At 40.7% G+C, this 23,622-nt stretch overlaps 1 protein-coding gene across 1 annotated transcript; it reads left to right on the top strand.

Annotated features, from left to right (window-relative positions):
- Nucleotides 1–3,871: 3,871 nt before the first annotated feature.
- brwd3 (bromodomain and WD repeat domain containing 3) lies at nucleotides 3,872–22,931 on the top strand. The gene is made up of 40 exons (XM_044370609.1): nucleotides 3,872–4,225; nucleotides 4,367–4,425; nucleotides 4,528–4,557; nucleotides 4,729–4,788; nucleotides 6,481–6,631; nucleotides 6,807–6,905; nucleotides 7,298–7,458; nucleotides 8,015–8,236; nucleotides 8,548–8,648; nucleotides 8,777–8,847; nucleotides 9,445–9,545; nucleotides 9,672–9,712; nucleotides 9,794–9,898; nucleotides 10,001–10,151; nucleotides 10,253–10,387; nucleotides 10,477–10,605; nucleotides 11,469–11,694; nucleotides 11,814–11,954; nucleotides 12,353–12,533; nucleotides 12,632–12,725; nucleotides 12,840–13,010; nucleotides 13,157–13,230; nucleotides 13,324–13,516; nucleotides 13,614–13,724; nucleotides 13,847–13,954; nucleotides 14,548–14,672; nucleotides 14,765–14,847; nucleotides 14,939–15,050; nucleotides 15,225–15,286; nucleotides 16,803–16,958; nucleotides 17,051–17,171; nucleotides 17,286–17,411; nucleotides 17,527–17,599; nucleotides 17,742–17,795; nucleotides 17,933–18,061; nucleotides 18,166–18,318; nucleotides 18,410–18,579; nucleotides 18,947–19,035; nucleotides 19,597–19,731; nucleotides 19,842–22,931. The coding sequence occupies exons 1-40, from the start codon at nucleotides 4,192–4,194 to the stop codon at nucleotides 20,699–20,701; spliced, it is 5,397 nt and encodes a 1,798-aa protein (XP_044226544.1). The 5' UTR covers nucleotides 3,872–4,191; the 3' UTR covers nucleotides 20,702–22,931.
- Nucleotides 22,932–23,622: the final 691 nt, after the last annotated feature.

Raw genomic sequence — 23,622 nt, forward strand, 5'->3', positions numbered from 1 at the left:
GAGTAAGACAGGAACCTAAAAGCAGGATTTGGGACATTACAACTAGTTTGGAGCCAACTGTGGTCCAGTATGCAACCCACACATGTGTGAGGTTAAAACTTGAAATCTTCAGTGCACATCCATGGAGAAACAGTGAAGTTGGAGACATCTTGCATCCAGCAGTTTAACCTTTGAAATGAAAAATACTTGCATATTCATAGATTCTGGATTTTTAAAGAGGGACATGGGGTAGATTTGATTTTAAGGATTATAATAAGGTAACTGAACTTTTTATGTAAAAAAAAAACAAAACAACATATCAGACACAAATTATTATCTAAAGCAGAGTAATTTTTATATTTCTTATATTACAGTATCAAAAGTAAAAGTACTCATGCAGAAAAATGGCCCCTGTGAGTGTTACATTATTATATATTACATTACTGGATTGTTAATACTAATGCATATTGTGTAAGTAGCATTTTAGTTGTAGCTGGTTGAGGTGGAGCTAATTTTATTTACTTTATATACTGCTGGGAAATTTATAACAGTGCATCATATATTATGCACTGCAAAATTTGAATCTGCAAACTGTCAATATTCACAGTGAAACTCGTCAAAGATGACACGATAACTACTAATTTATTGCAGAGTAGAGGTGTAGTAGCAATAAAATGGAAATACTCGAGCAATTAGACATACAATGCTTGAATATATAAGTTACTTTCCATGAGCTGACTCAACTTCCACCTGAAGGAGCCACCACTTGCCCACACCTCTCAGGATGAGGCTTTAAATGAGCTGATAGCTCTTTTGTGATAAGTGCTTTTCTTATACTGTAGATATGTACAATGAAACTGTGAATGACTAAGCCTGAACAATGGACAGGAGATGTGGAAAGGAGAACACTCATAATGGCACATAGTAGAACACTTTGTCAAATAGGAAGTGGTTTCTCAGTAAGCCTATGGATAAAACTTCAGTTGTTGTTAAACACAAGCTTAAACAAGCACTGTGTGACTCAGCAGCACAGCAGAGTGGAAATCCTGATAGAGGTAAATGTAAGTGGACTACACTATTCTGCATGAAAACACTTATTATTAAAAGGGTCATTGAAAGTTGTTTAACGAAAAACCCTTGAGAAACCATTTAATTAGAAGAATATTTTTCAAATGGTTGTAGATAGTTTTCTCTTTGCAGAACAGCTATTCTTTAAATATGGGTAAAGGCTCATGAGTCAACCAGCTGCTGTGTAAAATTTTCCTTAACAAGAGAAAATAAAAATGTTCCCTTTCCCATGCTGATACCTATTCCTGCGCAGAGTGATGCTGAGTGAGCATGTTTTAAATCTGTCACCTCTTACATGTTCCCACCCTAAGCAACTGCCTGGATGGACTGTCTGGTTGGTGCCATTTGGTTGCTTCAGCATTACTCATTTGTTTTTTTATGTTTTGTCATAACTTCCTGATTGCATATTATGGAGACACCATTTAAATTGTACCTGTGCCTGTTCTGAATCAAGAGACGCTTTCAAAACTTGTCTTTTTGCCTCTGTGCACATTCAAAAAAAGTCTAGAAAGACTCAGGTTTGTGGGTTACATATCTAAGGTTCATTGTGTAATAACAATTTACAATGATACAATCTGTATTAAGATTATTAATACCAGTATATGGATAGGTCTTGAAGTCTGGTGAGTCTGAAATAGTAGAATGTGTATACACTGTGTTGAGAACAGGTAAAGGAGGGCAGCTAAGAATGGAGAAATTTCTATTGAGTGTGCCGGCACAATTACTGAAGAGACCGCTGTGCATGCTATTCAAGAGAATTTCCTTTTTATGTCCATTGAAGAGAGCGAGTGAACATGTGAGTGTGTGCGCAACCACGACTTACAAACCCAGTAACAATCAATCTGCCTTACAGCTGTAATACCAGGTCATGATGGATGTAATGTTAGTCATGCACTTCCTTACTAACATTGTGGACCACAGTGGTACCATTTTAAAACGCGTTTAAAAGGAGATTATGCAGTCTGGCCTAATTCTGAATTTGAGTTTTATTTTTCAATCGTAGAACATTTACTTTTAGTTTTCCGTGACTAGTGGCATCGCCTTGGATGTTGGTTGAGACTCAGACATGTTCTCAAGATTTCCATGACTGCTTCTATTTAAGCAAATGTATGCATGCAGGGGAAAAAACGTGCAAAATTAGCTTATTCAATTGTTTTTTCTGTCAATTTGCAATTTTCAAAGAATGTCTCCGAATCACACTGAGACTTTATAAGGATTTATATAGACATGTGTAAAGAATAGTTTTTATAGCACATTATTATAGAAGATATGCCACATTTGTGCACTTTTCAATTTAAGTTAGTAGCATTTTGTAAAGCATTGTTTTGGTTATTAATCTGTATTGTGTTGAAAATTAACAAAATGTTGTTGTTTGAAAATGTACAGTTCCAAAAGACAGTGTGCAAAAATAGAGTATAAAGGTATAAGGCATGCATGTCTATAACTGTATTTACATTTATTACCAATAAATATCCACCCAATTTGTTATTATTGAGTAAAAGCTGATGAAATGTTCCTCAGTGTAATTTAACATTTAGTAGAAACATATGACAAGACCCAACTAATCTAAGATATAGATGAACCATAATGTTCAATTACTCATCAATCATAATCATTAAGACTCGTTCTTTCAGAGATAAAAAATACTGGATATTTTGCAGGGGTGATTTGGTTCCAACTGCTAAGGCTGGAAATGTATGAGTTTAACATTTAAGAATATAACCTGCACCTTCTCTTTGTTACCATTGAGGTCAAGGAGGCCTCTTTGAAAATTAAAACCAGATGTTAACCCCAGGGTGAGGGTCCCCAAAAGCTGCCCTAGTATGAGACAGGAATGCATTTTTACAAAGCAGCTTTTTTGTAAACAGTCTCTGAATCCAAATATGTAGAGATGAGTAAGATTTTTGACCTGAGTGTAAACATCACAAGTCTACATTACCCATCATTAACATCAGCATGTAAATCTTTATTGGGGTGGGGTGTACTGTACCCCCAATAAAAGATTTTTCATCCACAAGACAACTCTGGGTCAAACCTCAATTGTTACTGAGGTTGGAACTAAACTTTTGTTTTTATTGTTGTGTTTGTTTTTCTTTTTTGGATATTGTTTATTTATTTATTCATTTTTTTTTCCTTTGTATTTTATTTTGCTATGGACCCCCATGAGTTGTGTCCTTAATAAAGTCTGAACTGAACTGAACTGAACTAAAAGGCCTGGAGAGGCAGTCTCCATTAATTACACCCCAAAACACATCTTTTTACCAATGAAGTGTTTTTACTCAACAGTTGTTATCTTGTCTTACCATGTCATTTTAATTTCATTTTATCTTATTTTTTATTTTCCTTGTTTTTATTGTTTTATCCGAAATGCTATGATTATCTGCCTTTGTGCTAAGCACTTTGTGTTGCATTTTATGCATGAATTAATGCATAATAATGTATAATAATTAATAATTATTATTATTAGTAGTAGTATATGTATTATTATTATTATTATTATTATTATTATTATTATTATTATCATTTGGGTTCTCTTGAATTGTCAGAAAACAAAAGTAGTCAAATGTACATATTTATCTCATGATGACATGATTCAATTCAATTTTATTGTCATAACACATTGTGCAGGCACATATGTAATGAAAGGAGGGCTGCAGCTCCATCAAAACAGTACAAAGGTGAAGGGGCACATAGAGACATACATGGCATAAAACAGACAGTATATACACATAAGACACAATACAGTAAATATATTGTAATATAATATAGTAAAAAATAGTAAAAACACACTAAGAAAAATATCAACATATGTACAAACCTGCATTAAATATGAAGTAGTATGTATCTGAAGTGGAGGATAATTTAATAATAACCTAATTTTAGCCTGAAATATTTGGTTTGAAGGCTGTGAATTTGAATCTTTAGATTTTTTGTCATATGTATTCATTTTCTATGAAGAAAACAAGCCGTCCAGTGTTGCATTGTTTCACTGGAGGGCGCTAACACAAAGCACCAGGTGGTTCAGGGAACAACTCGAGACAGGAGGAGGCCATTCTAGCCTGTTTTAGCTGCTGTTAGCTACCCGGCGGCTAACGAGCAAGCTAAAACACCAGTTTGTCTTCATGTCGCCTGTCTTATCAAGTGATGGCCAGAGAAGGGTGTTCACAGATCGAAGCTGGTGAGTGCTGAGCCATATAAACATGTTTGCATTTAGACAGTTTGCAGTTGTGTGTCAACCCGAAGCTAGCTAACGTTAGCTCAATAGAAACATCAGATAGTACCACTAACCAGGCTCTAATATGCCTCTGTTTCCTTTCAGAGCTGTATTACCTCATTGCCAGGTTTCTGCAGTCTGGACCTTGTAAGAAAGCAGCACAGGTAAGACACTACCTATAACAACTAGATATATGAACAGATACCGGCTGTAAACCGAGCAGATATGAAGCTAGCTGCTAACGCTCCCTGTGTGTGTGTTGTTAGATCCTGATTGAGGAGCTGGAGCAGTATGAGGTATGATCAGCTGCACCTTTTCTCTGTTTATTCTCGTGTCTGGTTTCCGTATTGCTTCCTATTTTGTGTGCAACTTTTCAGTAATTTTGAGCTGGTGTTGAATTACCGAGCCGGGACGACACTGGCAGTTTTTAGCCACCTCTTAAACCAGCTTATCTTTTTTAACTTTAGTTGGTCCCGCAGCGATGGAGTTGGGACGGAGAGAAATACAAACGGACCTTCCACGACTGGGTGAGTGTGAATTGGCTTAATTAACTTTTTAATCTAACGAGCGTGTGACTTCTATTTTAATCGACAATTTTCCTTTATGCGGATGTTTATTATTTTTAATTCAGTTGACCATCTAGATGATTATCTATTAAATGTCGATGTGTTTAGATTTATTATAAGACATTTTAAACATTTATATCAGTATAGGCCTGTTGATAAATAACTACAGGCTTTGCTATTGTGTGGGCCAGTAGGAGGGGAACATAGAAATGGGGAAGGTTGTGATAGGCTGAACCAGAAGCAGAGAGCTGTCAGTCTTCTCCTGGAGCCTATGAGAGCGCGGCTGCAAGAGACGCTTTTGATTGGCTGTGAGCTTCTCTGTCCCTCCCTCTCTTTCTCTGGATTGTGCTGCACTATAAAAAAACTTGATAAAAGTTATAATCATGAGCATATATAAACAAGGAGAGAAGAAAATAACAAAGCAGTCAAGTTGATTTAAATAGGTTTCTTATTACTGCATTACTGGACAGTAATGCAATATTAAATATAGGGCTGCAGAATTATCTTTACTGGCCAAGTATGTTTACACATACAAGGAATGTGACCGCGGTTTAGTGGCTCACAGTGTACTTACACAGAATAAGAACACAACAATCCTCAGAAATATACACAAGTGAAACTGTTTCTGTGAACTGTGAACAGGATACAAACAGTGCAAAGAAGTGAATGAGTGCACAGAGTGATGAGATAAATATCAAATGGTAAAAAAAAAAAAAAAGGTGACATGCTACTTTATATACATATAGTCGATGGTTATGTACAATATATACAGCCTGTTCAAATATACAGTACTGAGTGACATATATTTTGTATTCAGACTAAAATAAATATATATAATTTGTAGGTGCAGTGGGTATTATAGTGTTCCAGGGTTATTGCACAGACAGTGCCTGAGTTAACTGTTCATCAGGGTGACGGCAAGGGTGAAGAAACTGTTCCTGTTTCTGGTAGTTTTGGTGTACAGTGTTCTGTAGCGCCTACCAGAGGGGAGAATATGGAACAGGTTACGTCCAGGGTGTGAGGGGTCTGCAATGATTTTCCCTGCCAGTGTCCTGACTCTGGAGGGTGTGCAGGTCCTGGTTGGTGGGCAGGCAGGCACCATTAATCTTTTCTGCAGACCTAACGGTCTGTTGTAGTCTGTGTCTGTGGGAGAGTGCATCACAGAGGCAGCCATCCACGGCGCCATCGAGCTAACGATTATATTCATTATCGATTCATTTATTTTCTCAATTAACCAATTAGTTGTTTGGTCCATAAAATGTCAGAAAATTGTGAAAAACATAGATTACTGTTTCCCAAAGCCTAAGGTGACGTCCTTAAATGTCTTGTTTTGTGCACAACCCAATGATATTAAGCTCACTATCATAGAAGACTAAAGAAACCAGAAAATGTTCAATGATTCTAAACAATTAATCGATTATCAAAATAGTTGGCAACTAATCGATTAATTGTTGCAGCTCTAGTTAAGTAGATATGTCTACTTTAACTTCAATATCCATCCGTATATAAATATTATGATTGACTTAATCTAGTAAGTTGTTTGTTCTCAACATTTTTGATAATGTTAACAGAGATGATAATGTTTATGTGTCTGTAATTGGTGTTTGTATATTTGTTGTATTACCTTTTAATAGCTGTCTGTGACTCCTGCAGGTAATTTTGAACCAGCACATTCCTGCAGACTATCTGCTGCGCATTTGTCAGCGGATAGGCCCACTTATAGAGAAGGAGATCCCACCTAGTGTCCCTGGAGTCCAAACACTTCTGGGACTGGGAAGACAGTCCTTACTTCGTACCACCAAAAGTGAGCATTTCTCTCCTATTCACCATTGTTCTTCGCTCTCTGTATTTATGGACGGTCGACATTCCAATGTTGCTGTCATTTTTAGATGTATTGTTTTTGTGTGATTTATTGGCAATAGATCTGTTTTCATGTCAACAATCATTATTTTTTCTCATCCACTGCTTGTTTAATTTAGGCTGTAGCCACAAAGTATGCAGTGGCTCCGCTGTTGCTGCACTCCACCGAGGACGTCCACCAGAACCTCCAGTCAGCAATGGAAACTCTCCCAATGTCGGTGTGTGAAATTTATTTAAATTTATACCAATTAAGAGGACAGAGTTTGAAGTGAAAGATGCCCTGTGGAGTTTTCTTGTAAACAAACTAAGTGTTACTCACTAAAACACATTGTGTGTATCCTTAAAACTTACCAAACATGCTGAATTAATTCCCAAATTGTTTACATCCATGTTTACTTGCTTGGAGTCTTCTTCTTCCTGCCTTTGTTGGCGCATTTCTGCATTTCTTGGTGCATTACCACCACCTGTAGGTCAGTGGGATAATGTGGAACCATTGGCAAAAATATACTCCAAAGCCCCACTGGTGGTCAAAAACTCTGCAGGGTACCTTTAAGTCTGCTTTAACAGTGTATTGCTTTCACTAATCATTCTCATGTGTCTTTATATCTAGTGTCCATCATGGGTGCTCGCCAGGCCACAGGCACAGCTCGTTTCGGCCAGGCCTTGCCGTCTTCCTCCTACCAACACATGAAGATACACAAACGTATCCTTGGCCATCTTTCTTCAGTCTACTGTGTAGCCTTTGACCGCACCGGCCGTCGCATCTTTACGGTGAGTAATGATTTTTTTGGCCAGGTAATTATTGCAAAGTCGAAAATTTGGGGGTTCTCCAAATTTATGCGTTTCTAGACAGGTAACAGAATTAGCCAAAGAAACTGAAATTGTCTTCTTATACTGAATTTTATCACCCTAAACTTAATTTACCTCGTGTCTGCAGTAGGTTTAAGTGAAGTCGGATACAGTGACCTCTTGTGGCATTTAGGTGATTTCTCCAGGACACAGCAGCTGGGTTCATAGTTAAACCACAGATGCAGTTTAAACCACAGCTTCTGAGGACACAGATGATAATAACAGAGCAACAGCCCCCTCAGCTAGCTCGGTAGAGTAAAAAAAGCCATGAGTATGTCATCATTGGACTCAGAATGGGAGGCTGTATTTACTGGAAAACATATGTGCCACGCAGACTTATTGTGTATCAAGCTTGAAATTTAATGTGTCAAAGAGTTGTTTGTTTTTTGCCTGACACCATGACATGATAAACACAATGAACAAGCCTTTTTTTAAGTTTCATGGAGATACATGATGAGTCTTGTCTCATGTTTTTTAGGGTTCTGATGACTGCCTGGTAAAAATCTGGGCCACAGATGACGGCCGGCTCCTTTCAACACTCCGCGGCCACTCAGCAGAGATCTGCGACATGGCCGTCAACCACGAGAATACTCTCATCGCCTCGGCCAGCTGCGACAAAGTCATCAGAGTGTGGTGCTTACGTACTTGCGCCCCCATTACTGTTCTACAGGCTCATGCTGCGTCCATCACATCCATACAGGTGAGACTGATTACATTTAAAAGGAATATCAGAGTTTAGCTTTAATTTCCAGGAACATAAAGTTCATAACAGCTGATTTGACCATAAAAATAAGTCAGATCATTCAGCACAATGCAAGTTTATGGAAGCAAAATTATTTGACTTTAGGTCTCAAAGTCCAATATTAAATTAATTTCCCAGATGTTCCGCTCTTGTTCTGTATCATGTCAACTTTCACAGCATCAGTTGTTCACTGCTGTAGTGCTCTTGTGTTAAATGTTGGTCACTACTTGCTTGTGATTAACAAACACTGACTTTCTCTCCCTTTTTAGTTTTGTCCGGCAGTCAAAGGGACGACACGGTACCTGGCCTCCACAGGTGCAGACGGCATGGTGTGTTTCTGGAAGTGGCACTCACTCAGCATGAAATTCAAGTAAGTATTTGAGACATCTGCTGTAGTTGTTTTTGTTTTGTTTTTTTAGCTATGCTGTTTGTTCCACGAATGTATTTATTTTTTCATGGAAATAACTACAGCTCTTGGTGTTTTTTATCTGTCCTCAGTGATCAGCCAGTCAAATTTGTTGAGCGGTCACGTCCAGGTGTACAGGTCTCCACTTCCTCCTTCAGCAGTGGTAAGTACATTTCCTTGCCTGGTAATATTTCATTGTCCAATGTACTTTTCCAAACACAAACTACATAACTTTTTCGTCATGTTTTGTGTCTTTTTTTTATACTCCCAGTTGCTAAAAGTTAAAAAAAATCAAATGTATCTGTTTTGTAAGTAAACTTTTATTGCATTTATTGTGAAGCACAGGAAGTGTTGAAGTAGTAGTTTTCTGAATCAACATGAGCTTACTGCAACAAATACAGCACCAGTCGAAAGTTTGGACACACTTTCTCATTGAAATGAATGGGAAGGTGTCTCTAAACTTTTGACTGGTGCTATAAACAGGAACTCTCAGTTTAAGAATGTCATTTGAATGACATATAGCCAAATACATATATATATTATGCAAAGGAGATTGCCATTGTGGCCCACCTGAATGGATTTATTGTAAGCATTTGTTTGCAAACTGGGACTTCCTTTGATATTTTGTATTAAGATAGACTGAGGATGTAATTAGAATATGTAAATAGCGACAGGAGGAGAGGATATGTTTTTATGGATATTCTTGTTGACTGAATGTGTTCTTGTGACTTTCATTTCATGCTCTGTTTATTGTTAATAGGTGGTATGTTCATGGCTACTGGTGGCACTGATCATATGATTAGGGTTTACTACCTTGGTGCTGAAACTCCTATGAAGGTCTCCGAGATGGATGCTCACACGGTAAGAAACAGAACGCAGTAGCTCCATCGTTGTTGTTCTTTTAAGTTGTACTCTTCAAACCTCCTTTAAACCTCCTCCTTACCTTTTTAATATATGTCTTTCTTTCTCTGTTTTTTTTTTTTTTAGGATAAAGTTGTAGTAGTCCAGTTTAGCAATAACAGCGACAGGTGAGTGTGTGTGCTCAGATCTACTAGACTTTTTTGTGTGGTTTTGGAGCCTCTGACAGTTGTTTATGTTTGTGTGTTCAGCCTAAGGTTTGTGAGCGGCAGTCGTGACGGCACAGCCAGGATCTGGCATTACCAGCAACAAGAGTGGAAGAGCATCTCTTTAGACATGGCTGCCAGGCTGCCTGGGTAAGAGAGTAAACACTATTAGTTCCTGTTGTTTCCTGTTGCCATTTCTGTCTCCGTAAATTGCCTAGTGTGCTTGTGTCTGATGGGATGTTTCCCCTCCAGGAGTTCTGTTGCCAATGGAGATGATAAAACCAAGCTGGTGGTGACCATGGTGGCCTGGGACCGTGCAGATCACACCATCATCACAGCGGTGTCAAACTTCCTGCTCAAAGTGTGGAACACAACTACTGGACAGCTGCTGCATGTTTTATCTGTGAGTGCTGCTCCTTCAAGATGAAAAAAATCAACTCATTAAACTCTGTTTTTGACAAACTGTGTCTCAAACCACTCTGAATGTTTCTCTTTGTGTTCAAGGGTCATGACGATGAGGTGTTTGTGCTGGAGGCTCACCCGTTTGACTCCCGCATCATGCTATCTGCCGGTCATGATGGCAACATTTACATCTGGGACCTGACCAAGGGAGCTAAGATCCGCAACTTCTTCAACATGGTAATTGATCGACAATGAGAATTATTAAAAAAAATCACAAGTACTGTTTTTGTTTTTCATTGAGTTCATATGAAAATGTTTGTTTCCAGATTGAAGGACAAGGCCACGGTGCTATTTATGACTGCAAGTTCTCAGCTGATGGGCAGCATTTTGCCTGCACTGATTCTCACGGCCATTTGCTCATATTTGGCTTCGGCTGCAGCAGACCATATGAGAAGGTAACTGTTTGTTGTCACATATTTACCCTTAACCAAGGGTGCCAGAAGTAGGAGGTATAAGGGGCTATTGGCCCTCCCACTTTACCCTCCTCCCACATTCTTTTTAAGTCGTGAATCACTGTATCCCCGTAAATGCCCCTATATTGCATCACTTACGGTAAAAAGACGTTTCAATCATTCTCGTCCACTCTAAGACATTAGGTAAAATAAACATGACATGCTGCTGTAACTTTAGTTCTAAGTGAAATGACTGTTTCTTAATTAGACACTTGCGCCCATCGGTGAAACCAGCCAGTCAACACACACGTTTTGAAAGTTCACATCAATTGGTACTTGTTCATGTGAATATGTTAATTCATGATATCGCATTGAAACGACAGGTCCAAAGCATTTCCTTTTTGAGTAAAGCCAATCAAGGTGCTCCCAAAGTTTATTTAGGCTATTTTAGACTATGAATGACATTTTCACAACCGTGTGGCATGTTGATCATTTGAAGTGTTACTGTCCTGAAAACTCGTAGTTTTGGGTAATTGAACAAAAAAGCTTGTACCTAATGTGGTGCAAGCAAGCTATAGTTACTGAGCAAAAGTTTAGTGAGAGTCTTCGGTCTATCTACCGCCACACATATACACGCGCTAACACACGCACGCACACTTCTGAAATGAATCCGGCACCACTGCTCTTAACATTCACTCCATTTATTTTTTAAAGAAGAATCAATATAGTTAGACTGCATGGTGGATTTGTAGTTAAACACACTGTTCTTTATTCCTAAGACTTGAATTTAAACCCCAAGTATCCAGCAGCAGCTTTAACTGTCTTTGTCTCACTGTTAACACAAATGTACTCTTCATCCCCTCCAGATTCCTGACCAGATGTTTTTCCACACGGACTACCGACCTCTTATTCGTGACTCTAACAACTACGTCCTGGATGAGCAGACACAGCAGGCCCCACACCTCATGCCTCCACCCTTCCTGGTGGATGTTGATGGGAATCCCCACCCTTCTCACTACCAGCGCCTGGTGCCAGGAAGAGAGAACTGCAAGGAGGATCAGCTAATACCTCAGCTAGGATACATGGCAAACAGTAAAACCTGCTCGCTCATTACTCACATCATTCAGAACGCTTGCATAGTTTTAATTTCGGAAATATAACCGACGCTTCAAGATTTTGTTTGACCCAAGATCATCTTCTTTGTTGCTTAGGTGAAGGAGAGTTGGTTGAGCAGGTACTTGGCCAGCAAACAGCAGAAAACAGAGAAAGTCTGTTGGACAGTCTCATCAGACAGCTGCAGAACGAGCAGGATGAGCGTCAGAACACAGAACAGGAGGCTGAGGAAGAAGAGGGTATGTTTTACTTTTCAAACCAGCTAATTGGAGTTAAATCTATTGTTGAGCAAATAACAGCTTTTGGTAGATTTGAGAGGAATCTGTGGTGACTAGATTATGTAAGCAAAGACTGTAAGCATTTTATTTTCCAGTTCCAGTTTCTACAGTGATATACAATTTAACATATTTTTAGTTTGTCTTGTGTGCCTTAAATTATGGCTGTAAAATTCTGAGATATTTATGAAACTATGAGCATGAGAATTGTGTGGATACTGTATTTTTGATAATAGGAGTTGTTCAATTGTTTCCTAAAGCCATATTTCCTATTTGCCAATTTTCTGTATTACTTAACGTCACATACTAGGTCATAGCAAATTCATTTCTTCTATGATTTTTTTTTTTTTTTTTTTTTTTAGCTGGTGATGCAGAAGAGGTGGTGGCATCCTCTCCGACTGTCGAAACCCGCAGGAGTGGGCAGGTTGATGGGGTGTGGCAGATGCAGCATAACGCCCTGCGTAGTCAGGTGGCCACTGAGAGGGACCTGCTGGCCTGGAGCCGCAGAGTGGTGGTTAATGAAGTGCCACAAGGGACATTCAGGTGAGGCGGATGGAGGGAATGTCATCAGAGAAAACTTTTTTTCACTTTTTGTAGTAATTGTGCATATTTCATGATGGAAATGATTACTGATTCATTAGAGTTATGGAGGAGTGCAGACAAGCCAAAGGCGACATGGAATGTTCTCTGTACAATGCCGAGAGGAGGAAGAAACCAGTGAACTGCACACCCAAGGTGGGTGCCATCGACACACTATTCTTTACTTCACAGTTGTTCTCAAATATCACAAATACCGTCCATGCCAATTCCTGCTCTGCTCATTTTCCTCCCTCCGTCTGCGCTTTATAGACTGACCTGCTGACTTCACGCCTGCGCTCCCTGCGGCCAGCAAAGAAAAAGCAGCAGCGTCACGCCTATCAGACCCGCTCAGCTCAAGTCCGCCGTCCCAGGAACAGGAGTCGAAATCCCGGCAACCGACGCAACTCTGACAGCCAGATAGACTCGGACAGCGATAGAGATGTATGTCCCGTCTCTCTACACTTTGCATCCAAGCATGACACATGTTGTGCATGTGTGCAATGCCACCAAACCAGAGCGACTCATGAAATAAACAGTCTGTTATCTATCATTCATAATGATAAAGGTGATTTTTGGTGTGCTGACAGGCAGCAGAGCAAGCGGAGCCCAGCGATGCTTCGTCTGACGGTGAAGCTCAGTGGCAGAGTGAGAGCAGCTCCAGGTACGTACGTATCTTTGGCTGAGTGGTGTTTTGAAGATGCAGTTCCAGGATATATACCCACCTAACAACACCCCGTCTGTCACTCTCCTCCAGTGACTCCTCCAGTGAATATTCAGATTGGACAGCCGATGCTGGGATCAACCTCCAGCCACCGAAGCGACCAACCAGGAGGCCCGTAAAGCCCCCAGATTATAGCAGCTCTGAGGAGGAAGAAGGTGAGGACAAGGCAAACGAGGCCAAGAAGAGGGAAAATGAGAAGAGAAAGAAGCCCAAGGAGACCAAACAGGTGGGCTAACATCACCTGCAGATCCTGTCTTCACAGTGGAAAACACTGGTTTTGATGCAGAGAAATTCTGTACTTAAACATTGTGCTCTATACTCAGAAACCCACATCCTCTCTGGCTGGACTTGATGCGGAGGAATGGTTACCACCATCATGGATAATGGAGACCATCCCACACCGCTCTCCTTTTGTTCCACAAATGGGAGATGAGGTACGCAACATAGTGTCTTCATGATGTCTTTTGGCTACTCAGTATATCTTTTATTTGGGGGAGTTGCCGTTAATTGTGTCGTTACATTTTGATCTTGACTGTCCTGTCTTTTCTTCCTCCAGCTCATCTACTTCAAACAGGGCCATCAGGCATACGTCCGGGCTGTCCGCAGGGCCAAAGCTTACAGCATCAACCCTCAGAAACAGCCTTGGAACAGACTCAACCTCAGGGTGAGGCTCATTGTTATTGAGTTAGAGGTTTATCAGGTTAACCGCTGCCTTCACACAAAGTATTTATTCCAACAAACCATATGACGGCATGTTACAGCAGTATGTAAGATAGACCAGGCAGTGCCTCTAACATCAGTTAGTTTTTAGCCACACTAGTGGCATGGATCTATGGACGGTAGTGTCGGTTAGTCAGCTCTTTGGCATCTACAGCATTGGAATGGGCTGACTGTGTGACTTTTATCATGGCATGATAGTTGGCACTAGGTCTGCTGGTTCTAGCGTCTCCCATAAAGCTGTTGTGGGTGTTGCTACAAATGAAAACAACTTGTGGTGAAACTTGTGGAGAACGCCAAGAATCTGGCATCTGCAGAAAGAATCATGAATCTGAATTTAACATCAGTGTGCAGAATGTCGCCACTGATCGCCACTTACGGGACTTCGTCTCAAACGAGCTACAACAACAGATTGTATTCGCTGTGTTGAGGATGTAACTCCGTGTGTAACTGTAGCTTTTCCTTGTTTTCATTTTTCTTTTCGAAAAGCTTCATTCATCTCGAGTCTTATCTTTTGTGACCTTTCTTCTGCCCCTTCAGGATCAGGAATCTGTGAAGGTTGTGGGAATTAAGTATGAAGTGGGACCTCCCACCTTGTGCTGCCTAAAACTGGCTTTCTTGGACCCAGTCTCAGGGAAGATGACCAATGAGTCTTTCTCCTTAAAGTGAGTATTTACATACAGTGTATACTAGATGATAGATGATCAGTTAATTTAAGCACATGTATTTGACAACTTTTTTTCCCCACACTCCTAAGGTACCATGACATGCCTGATGTCATAGATTTTCTGGTCCTGCAGCAGTTTTACAATGAGGCTAAAGAGCACAACTGGCAGCCAGGTAAGTCTATCCCTCAGCTTTTGTTTATTGTTGTGGACAATGTCCTGTCCTTCACTTACGTCTGATCCTTTCTTCACTTTTCTCTCTTCAGGTATGAGGTTCCGCAGCATTATTGATGACGCCTGGTGGTTTGGCTCTGTGGAGGACCAGGAGCCTCTGCAGCCAGAGTATCCAGATAGCCTGTTTCAGTGCTATGCAGTGAAGTAAGTTTCTGTGTCTCTGCAATGTTTGTGGAGTACACAAACGGCACTTCCTGTTAATATCATGTTCTTCTTTGCTGACCCAGTGTCACTTTTCATTAAATTAAATCAAATTAAGTGATAATAATCTCTCACGCTGTGAGGCTGATTAACTAATGAATGTTCTTTTTTCATCAGGTGGGATAATGGTGAGCGGGAGAAAATGAGTCCCTGGGACATGGAGCCTATTCCTGAGGAAGGTCAGTAGTAGTAATATGAGAATTCCACATTGGTAATAAACCTGCGCAGTTCATTTTTTAATATGATGGTGTGTTAGATTACAGACAATTATACACCATAAACACTGTAGATTAACTTACAACACTATAATTTACTCTTTCCTTTCAAATTAGACAGAACAATGTATAAATGTCATAGAATTTTACTCCAAAAATGGCTGATAAATTTCCTCTCATTAAATTTGTTTTGAAATAAAATTGAAGTACATTTTATTTGTATGGCCAACAAGTGGTTCACAGTGGTTGTGAATTCATTATCAGGGCAACATTTTCCTTCCTATTCACTGTCATGACCTCATTAGAAATCACCATGAGGTAAAGGAGAGAGGCTGCTCAGAAAAGACATGCTGAGAGAAAGAATCAAAATTTCAAGTAAACAATGCAAGCGTACGTCAAAATATTGCAAAATCTTACAGTTAACTGTCAGTATAGAGCAGTTTATTCATTAAAATCAACTGTACCTCAACAAAAGACAGGGGAAGTAAGAAATAAATCGTGTATATATATATATATATATAAATAAATAATAGTTTGATTTTTGCTCATCAATTCAGCATCCACACACTATTTCTTTTTTATGAATTCCAGGGATTTTATTAAAAGCTGTAACTCCCTATTGTCATTCCTAAGAAAAAAAATTGATTTTGTCTCAACAAAAGATTTCTCAATGTTGCCAAAACCAGACGCATTTATCAGCTTATGTTTTTTTTCTTTGTCATCTAAAAGAACTTCACGTACAGAATAATGATTTTATAGCCGACCAGTAAAATAGCTTCACTCATTAACCAGCTCTAGCATTCAGTCCAAAGCTCTGTGGGTGAGAGCATAGGTTGAAAATACGCAGAAATTTACATATTGCAGAGGCAAGAAACAATATCTCATTTACTTTTCAAAAAGGATAACCACTTGTTTTCAGGACAAAAGGGTTTATTATTTTATCATCGAGAGGCTTCAACCTGTTCATACTGGCGCTCACTCATATATTCTTGAATAGTTAACAGTTGGTTTCCTTCCTTATCACAAAAGACTTTATGACTATATCTTAGGATGTGAAACCACTCGCTGCTTCTTTTCAATTAGCATTTTTTCAATTTTGACAGCCAAATAGTCTATTTATATTTAAACTGGAACAGGCATGTCAGTCTCATAAAAGTCTTCATTTTCACAATACTGCCATTTTCATGTGCTCATTGCAGATTTATTCTCCCTTTAAATTCAGTAGCAATATGATGATTTTTCACTTAAACAAGAACAAAACACGGATATGTTTATATTTCATTACATCCTTATGCTTGAATTTTAAGAGACTAGAAAGAGTTTTCCTTTAGAAAATGTAACCTCTAGCTGCATACAAAGTATTATATCAGGACTATGCAGCTAATTCATAATTCACAGTAGCTTTTATATGTGTTGAGCAGTCAATCAACTAAATACTGCTTCAGTTTCTGTCATTTGCTGACTTTTGTTGTGTCATCAGCTGCGTTGCCAGAACAGGTTGGTGATGGGGTGGAGGTGGCGGAGGAGGAGTTAAAGGCTCTGCTCTACACGCCTCAGGAAGGAGAATGGGGGGCTCACACACGGGACGAAGACTGTGAGAGAGTCATCCAAGGCATCGATCAGCTTCTTACACTGGGTAGGCCACCAAACGGTTGATAACCGTTTCTTTGCTACAGGGAAAACTCTGACCATGTTCCAGGTTTGATCTTCTTTTCTGTTTATCTACAGATGTAGCCAAGGCATTTGCTTTACCTGTAAATCTACGGGACTACCCTCTGTACTGCACTGCCGTGGCTTACCCCACTGACCTCAGCACTATCCGCAAACGACTGGAGAACCGCTTCTACAGGTAGAGCAGCACATGTAACCCGAAACAGAAACTTTTTTTTTCTCCCCACCACAAATACAGAGTCTTGATACCAAAGTGTTGAGCCTCAAGTGCCGATGTTCTTCTCTGCCGCAGGCGGATCTCTGCATTAATGTGGGAGGTGCGCTACATTGAACACAATGCCCGCACTTTTAACGAGCCCCAGAGCCCTATTGTAGCATCCGCCAAGGTGGTGACTGACGTTCTCCTCCACTACATCGGGTAAGACCCCACCGAGTTACAAGTTCATGTTATACTCCTTATGTTAATACTTCTAATAAAAAACACTGGAATGATGGAGTGCATGTCTGATTCCTTGGTGCTCTGTCTCGCTCAGGGATCAGAGCTGCACAGACATCCTGGATCTGTATCACAAACTGAAGTGTGAGATCAGCAGCGGAGAAGATGAGGTAAGGCTGCTGGGTTGTGTAGAGTATATGTTTGATGTTGTAGTTAAAGTGGGGTTTGTTTTTTGTGTCACTGCTTTTTCTTCAGATGTTTTTGTTGCCATAAATAATAATAATGTGGGTTCGTGTGTGTGTTCATCTGCAGGGCGCTGAGTTGGATGTGGACTCTGACACTCCGGGGACATCTACAGGACATGGGGTAAGAGGCTCCAGTGTCTAGTGTACCACAACAATTCATCTTAAAGTATGAAAGGAGTCAGGAAACTTAAGCATCTGCAGTAGCTCTGGTCTCAGTGAGTTTCAGCTGTGTATTAGAGCGCTCTTTCTCTCTTCCAGGGAGCAAAGCGTGGTGTTTCGTTAGATGTGAAAGCGTGGCGAAGTCAATGTCGAGAGCTGCTGCGTCGAATGATGGTCTCCCCTGATTCAGAACCATTCAGACAGCCTGTGGATCTCTTTGAGTATCCGGTAAAACAACAGAAAACACTTCATACAACATGAAATAACAGGTGTAGACTTAAAGGCAGCGATCAAATGAACATCTCTATCTTGTTTTTGTTTTTTTTCTCCAGGACTATCGAGACATCATTGACACTCCCATGGATCTGGGTACAGTGTCAGAAGCGCTGGTTGTGGGAAATTATGAGAATCCGATGGAGTTTGCCAAAGACATCCGCCTCATTTTCAGCAACTCTAAAGCATACACACCAAACAAGAAATCACAGGTGAAGCAGCAGCCATCAGATTGAGCGAGTACTGTTATTACGGCCGAGTTAAGACCAACAGAAGTACTGAACTTTCTTGTTTTATGTTCAGATCTACACCATGACCCTCAGCTTGTCGGCGTTCTTTGAAAAACACATCATCTCCATCATCTCTGACTTCAAGTCTGCCCTTCAGAACGAACGGCGGGTCCGTCAGAGGCTCAGTTACAGGAATAGATTGCACAACGGAGGCAGCTCCCCGCCTATTAGTCCATCCCCGAGGTACCGAGCCTCATTCACAAACCTGTCACTCATCACGCCACTTTATCAAATCATTTTTTTTATTCCAGTGCACGCGGTGTATCCGCAGCTCCTGAAAACATCTCAAATGGGATGCATTAAACTCGAGGCCCGTTTTACACTAAATCTTAAAAATGGGCTTTATTGGTGTTTTCTCTTTCAGTCTGGTCATTGAAACGATATTCTAATGGTTACAGAACTTTCATTAGAGTCTCTTATTTCAAAACTGGCCTTAAAAGTATTACAAAACCATAAATTTAAGCTGCTGAAAGCTGCGGACACTCTGGCAAGCTGCAGTTATAAAATGCAATTCATGACTCTCTTCTTTTCTCTCTTTCCGTATATCCAGCCCTAAAGGGAAGCACAAGTCAGGGAAGGTATCAAAGTCGAAAAAATCCCAGACCACAAAGAAGAATCGTTCTCAGAGATCATATCAAGGTATGACTGCTCTATTCTGGCTCATGTCGTACAGGATCTTGCTGTAAATTGTGTTGGTAGCAGAGTTGGGGAAAATAAGTAGTAATCTCACTGAGAGACAGTGGATCTACTGAAGAGGTTGGAAGCCTCTCTGTGTTATTGCTGCACAGCAGGTGAAAAGCTGAATTTACCTGTAGTAGCCTTTTTAGCAGGGTTGAGTTATTCTCACTGTTGTCTCTAAGACAAACTTTAAGAGGATTTCTGCTGTGGAAAAATAACCAACTCACATTTTATGGTTATAGTCTTATCTTAACATGACTTACACAGAAAATACTGAACCACTTCTCAAAGCTTTGTTAGTTTCCTGAAGAAATGAGCCAAGGCAAAATGATTGACACAAGTTTTAATTTAGCATGTTGTAGCATTTAGTATTTATATGCGTAAGGCGGTAACACAATTTTCAGCGAACCAGGAATTGTTCATGTAATTACTGAAAAAAAACATAATGCATTACACTGCTGACTGTGAAAAGTAATTTGATTACAACCCCGATTGGTAATTAACACTGTGTTATTGCTTCAGCTCAACACAGCAGCAGTGTAGCAGAGGAAGAGGACATGCAGCCTTCTTCCCCAAGTTCAGGGACGAGCAGCGAGAGCAGAAACCAGGGGCCGCAACGGGTGACCCGCAGCCAATCAACTCCAGTGAAGAAGTCAGGTATTAGAAACCGTATATTCAAACTTCAATTTATTAATATCTTTCAATGTGATGTGACATTTACAGTTATGATGCAGACATGAATCAGTCTTCCTCTTGTGTTGCATCAGGGCACCAGCGCAGCTCGCATCTGAGTAACGGCTCCAGGCAGCGTCACGGGCGAGAAGCGCTGAAGTCCGACGAGGACGAGGGGGCGTCGGGATCCACCAGCTCCTCGTCAGAGTCGTCCTCCACCTCGTCGTCGTCCTCGTCTTCCTCGTCATCATCCGACAGCGAGAACGGCTCAGATTCTGAGATGGAGAAGTATGTGGAGGGGGGAGATCACGACTACAGCAAAGCCCCCTGCCTGTCAGTGCGCCTCTCGGCTAAGGGTAAGGTGGCAGCCTCAGGGAAAAGGAAACACAAAGGAGGAGAGGAAGTCCCACAGAGACCTAAAAAAGCACGAGTGCAGCTGCCGGTGGAGGAGGAGGAGGAGGAGGAAGATGAAGAGGAGGAGGAAGAGGATGAAGAAGAAGAAGAGGAGGAGGAGGAGGAAGAAGAAGAAGAGCAGCAGCAGCAGCAACAAAAGGTGGACGTAAGACCTGAAGAGGACGAGGAAGAGAACGAGGAGGAGGACGAAGAGGAAGAGGAGGAGGAACCTGAGGAGGAAGAGGAACCTGAAGAAGAAGAAGAGGAGGAGGACGATGAGGATGATGATGATGACGACAACTCTGATGAGGTGCAGAGAGGGGCTGCGGCGACAGCAGCAGCAGCAGCAGCAGCTAACAGTCCGAGAAGCAACCAGTGCAAGTCTCGGCGGGTCAATACACGCAACCAGGGCCGCAGGACAGTTCTTTACAGGGACGACTCGGAGGATGATGGCCATGGGTCGAAGGATGACCCCCTCAACCTGGGCATGTCCCGCTCAGGACGGGTACGCCGTATGACTGAGAAAGCCCGTGTCAGCCACCTCATGGGCTGGAGTCACTGACACGTCGCCCCTTTTCAAACCTCAGTAAAAAACAGTTTAAACACGAGGAATACTGCAGGGATTTTTTTTCTTTCTTTTTGTACAAGTGTGTGTATATATATACATATTTTATATATATATATATATAAATATATATATATATAATTTTCTTTTTATCTGAGACTGCTTATGACTCTCAAACTGATAGCTGGTGCTCATGACGTGTTGCCGGGGAGTTTCCCTCCCTGGCCGACAGAGCTACTGTTCAACACGGACCCTCTCCAACCGGACTAACTCACCTCAGCCTTACTGCTCGCTGGAGGAGCCTCTAGACTCGGCACTGCTTCCCTCCTCCTCCTCCTCCTCCTCGTGTCACACCCAGTACTAAACACTATACACCTCCTTCTACTCCTCTCATCCCTTCCACCCACAACTTTTCTTACTCCTGGTCACCAAAGAAGGATGCGGAGATGCCAAAAATCGGTGCTCATATTTTATTTTCTGTTTCTCAATGAAGAAATCAACAAAACTCTCATGCTAGCGGTCGCCAGCTCGGTCACGACCGCCATGAAACACAGGATCACTTAGGGTCACTGATGTCAACTTTTTTGGTACTTGGTATTTCCTCACTACCACAAGCCTTAGTTTTCAGAGCTCACGTCATTCAGATTTTGTCTCTCTGTTTGTGGCTGGAGTCAAGACAAGTGTAGTTTGGGGAGTAGCAATACTGAAGCATCAGAGCGGCTAAAGTCAACAGATACAGTAACGTAGTAATATCTCAGCTCCTACAGCCCTTGTCGGACAACTTGACCACCTCGGCCTGTGAATGTTCAATGTTTTCTCCTGCTTCCTTTTGATGGTGTGGACTGTTTTTTGGCTCTTTGATTCTATTATTTAGGTAGAATTGGGTGGTTTTGTTTTTTTTTTTAGGGTAAAAGTGATTTTTCTTTTCTATCTTGGGTTAAAAAAAAAAAAGCCACTGCATCCTGTTTTTTTGTACGGTTGTTTTCCCTGATGGATCACAGCGATGGATCCATTCATGGTTGCTTCCGCGACACCTTCTTGGCAAAGGGTCCCTGGCCAACTCTCTTCCACAGAAATATTTATTTTTCCATTGTATTATACTTATGTTACCTTAACTGATGGCGATGAGGAAAAGGAAATATTTTGCACATTTATCTACTCCACGTGGCAGCTGAGTAATAAAGATAATAGAGAAAGAGAAATGGGACAAAACCTCTCATGAATTTTGTGTAAGAATGTTTTAAAGTTTGAACAAATAAAACAGGATGTAACTAGAAACCCCTATCAACCTGTGGATAGTATTATAAGCTCAAGGCCTCATCTGATTGGCATCATGTTTTTTTTTTTTTGTTTTTTTTTGGCCTAAAGCGAAGGATCAGCCCTTTCTTAGTGTGTTGTGCCATTTTTCTCCCCCCTTGTTGTCTAACCATCTGTGGACTGATGGGTTTTCTAGCTTTTGGGTGGATCAACTGCACACATTGTGGCTTTTTTTCTCCATGATATACTGCAATCAGGTGTTTTAGTGGGTGTCAGATTCATTTTGTCCAGTTTTTCTCCCCAGTTTTATAACAGATCTGTTTGTGTTTCTGAAGTCTCCCAGTGGACTCGCATCCAATTACAAGCTGTCTCTCTTGCAAAAAAGATGTTTTTTGTTTTTTTTTTTTTCTAACACCGATAATGTTTACTTTAAAGCTTGTGCAGGCGTTGGTTTGGGGGGAAAAAAAAATCATTGAATTTGTATTGAATCAGCAGCAGAGTCCAGTTAGGAGACTCCAGAAAAGCTGACTCACAAATAATCATTTCAACACTGGGGGCTCTAATCCAAACACACCTCCTCATTTCTCTGTGTGGTCACCGACGTGAGGGAGAGAGGCCTCGGAGGCTTTTTTTTTTTTTTTTTTCATTTCTTTTTGGGACTGAAGAGTTTGGTTTGAGTACTCGAGATAAAACACAAATCAGCATCTCGGGTGCTCTGGGCAGCAGCATTAACTGGTGTCTCGAAATTATTCTGGTTGAGTGTGAGAAGACTATGATTCATATTTTGAAATCTTATTTTCATATAGTAGATGGCTCTTAGTCTCGCCTCTAAGCATCAGATTAGTTGATGACGAATACAAATAACATTCTACTGTAGGTGGAATAAGCTTATGTGACTGTCTTTTATACTCAATGTTTTGATTGTATGTGGGATTTTTTTAATAAAATTGTGATTTCTCTTAAAAATGAATTTGTTCATTTTGGTCTGCTGCTTAGATTTCATTTTAAAATATTGTTAATGTCACATTTTCTCAAAAGGCTCAACTGTTGGTCGATTTTCACCCACATAAATTGTCTTCTATCCATTTAAATGCAGCCGATATTACAACTTGAGGGACTGGGACTGAGTCATCTGTAGTCTTTATGATGGATCGTGAAAATGTACCCAAGGCAAAGATTCAGTAGTTTCAGAATATTAGCAACCGTGATAGACAGTCGTAAACCCGACTCTAACATTTGCAACTGCCTAACTGCATAATGTGCTGAAAGCTGGGGTGAGTCAGACGAGGAACAAACAAGGTTGAGCTGTGACGCACCATGCTCTGCCACACCTAGAAACTGCAGAGATGCTGGAGGATCAATGTAGTGATCAAGGAAGTGGTAAAGGTCACTTTGAAGGACGCCAAGGGGGCAAAGCCAAGTCTGTTGCATGTGTGCGGTTCGGTGAAAAGGTGACAGGTCTAAAGGAGCTGTGTTTTGTAATTGTTAAACAGTTATGGACACCAGAAACACCCTGATTGCAAATATGTGTCAAGTGAATAATGAAAATCAGCCCCAATTAGTTTGGATTCTGCAGTGCTGATAATATCAATATGGATCACAGTGTGCACATGTTCTGGTTCAGGGTTCAGGCAAAGACTGCATGTGCTCTACAGTTTATT

Source organism: Thunnus albacares, chromosome 13, assembly GCF_914725855.1.
Source record: "Thunnus albacares chromosome 13, fThuAlb1.1, whole genome shotgun sequence".
Classification (NCBI taxonomy): domain Eukaryota; kingdom Metazoa; phylum Chordata; class Actinopteri; order Scombriformes; family Scombridae; genus Thunnus; species Thunnus albacares.

What these genes read in the sequence shown, in the direction of transcription:
- brwd3 (XM_044370609.1), top strand. Translation starts at nt 4,192, where the DNA reads ATGGCCAGAGAAGGGTGTTCACAGATCGAAGCTG. An exon ending in CTTACTTCGTACCACCAAAA is followed by an intron (nt 6,632 to 6,806) that starts GTGAGCATTTCT and finishes TGTTTAATTTAG; the next exon opens with GCTGTAGCCACAAAGTATGC. An exon ending in AACTCCAGTGAAGAAGTCAG is followed by an intron (nt 19,732 to 19,841) that starts GTATTAGAAACC and finishes GTGTTGCATCAG; the next exon opens with GGCACCAGCGCAGCTCGCAT.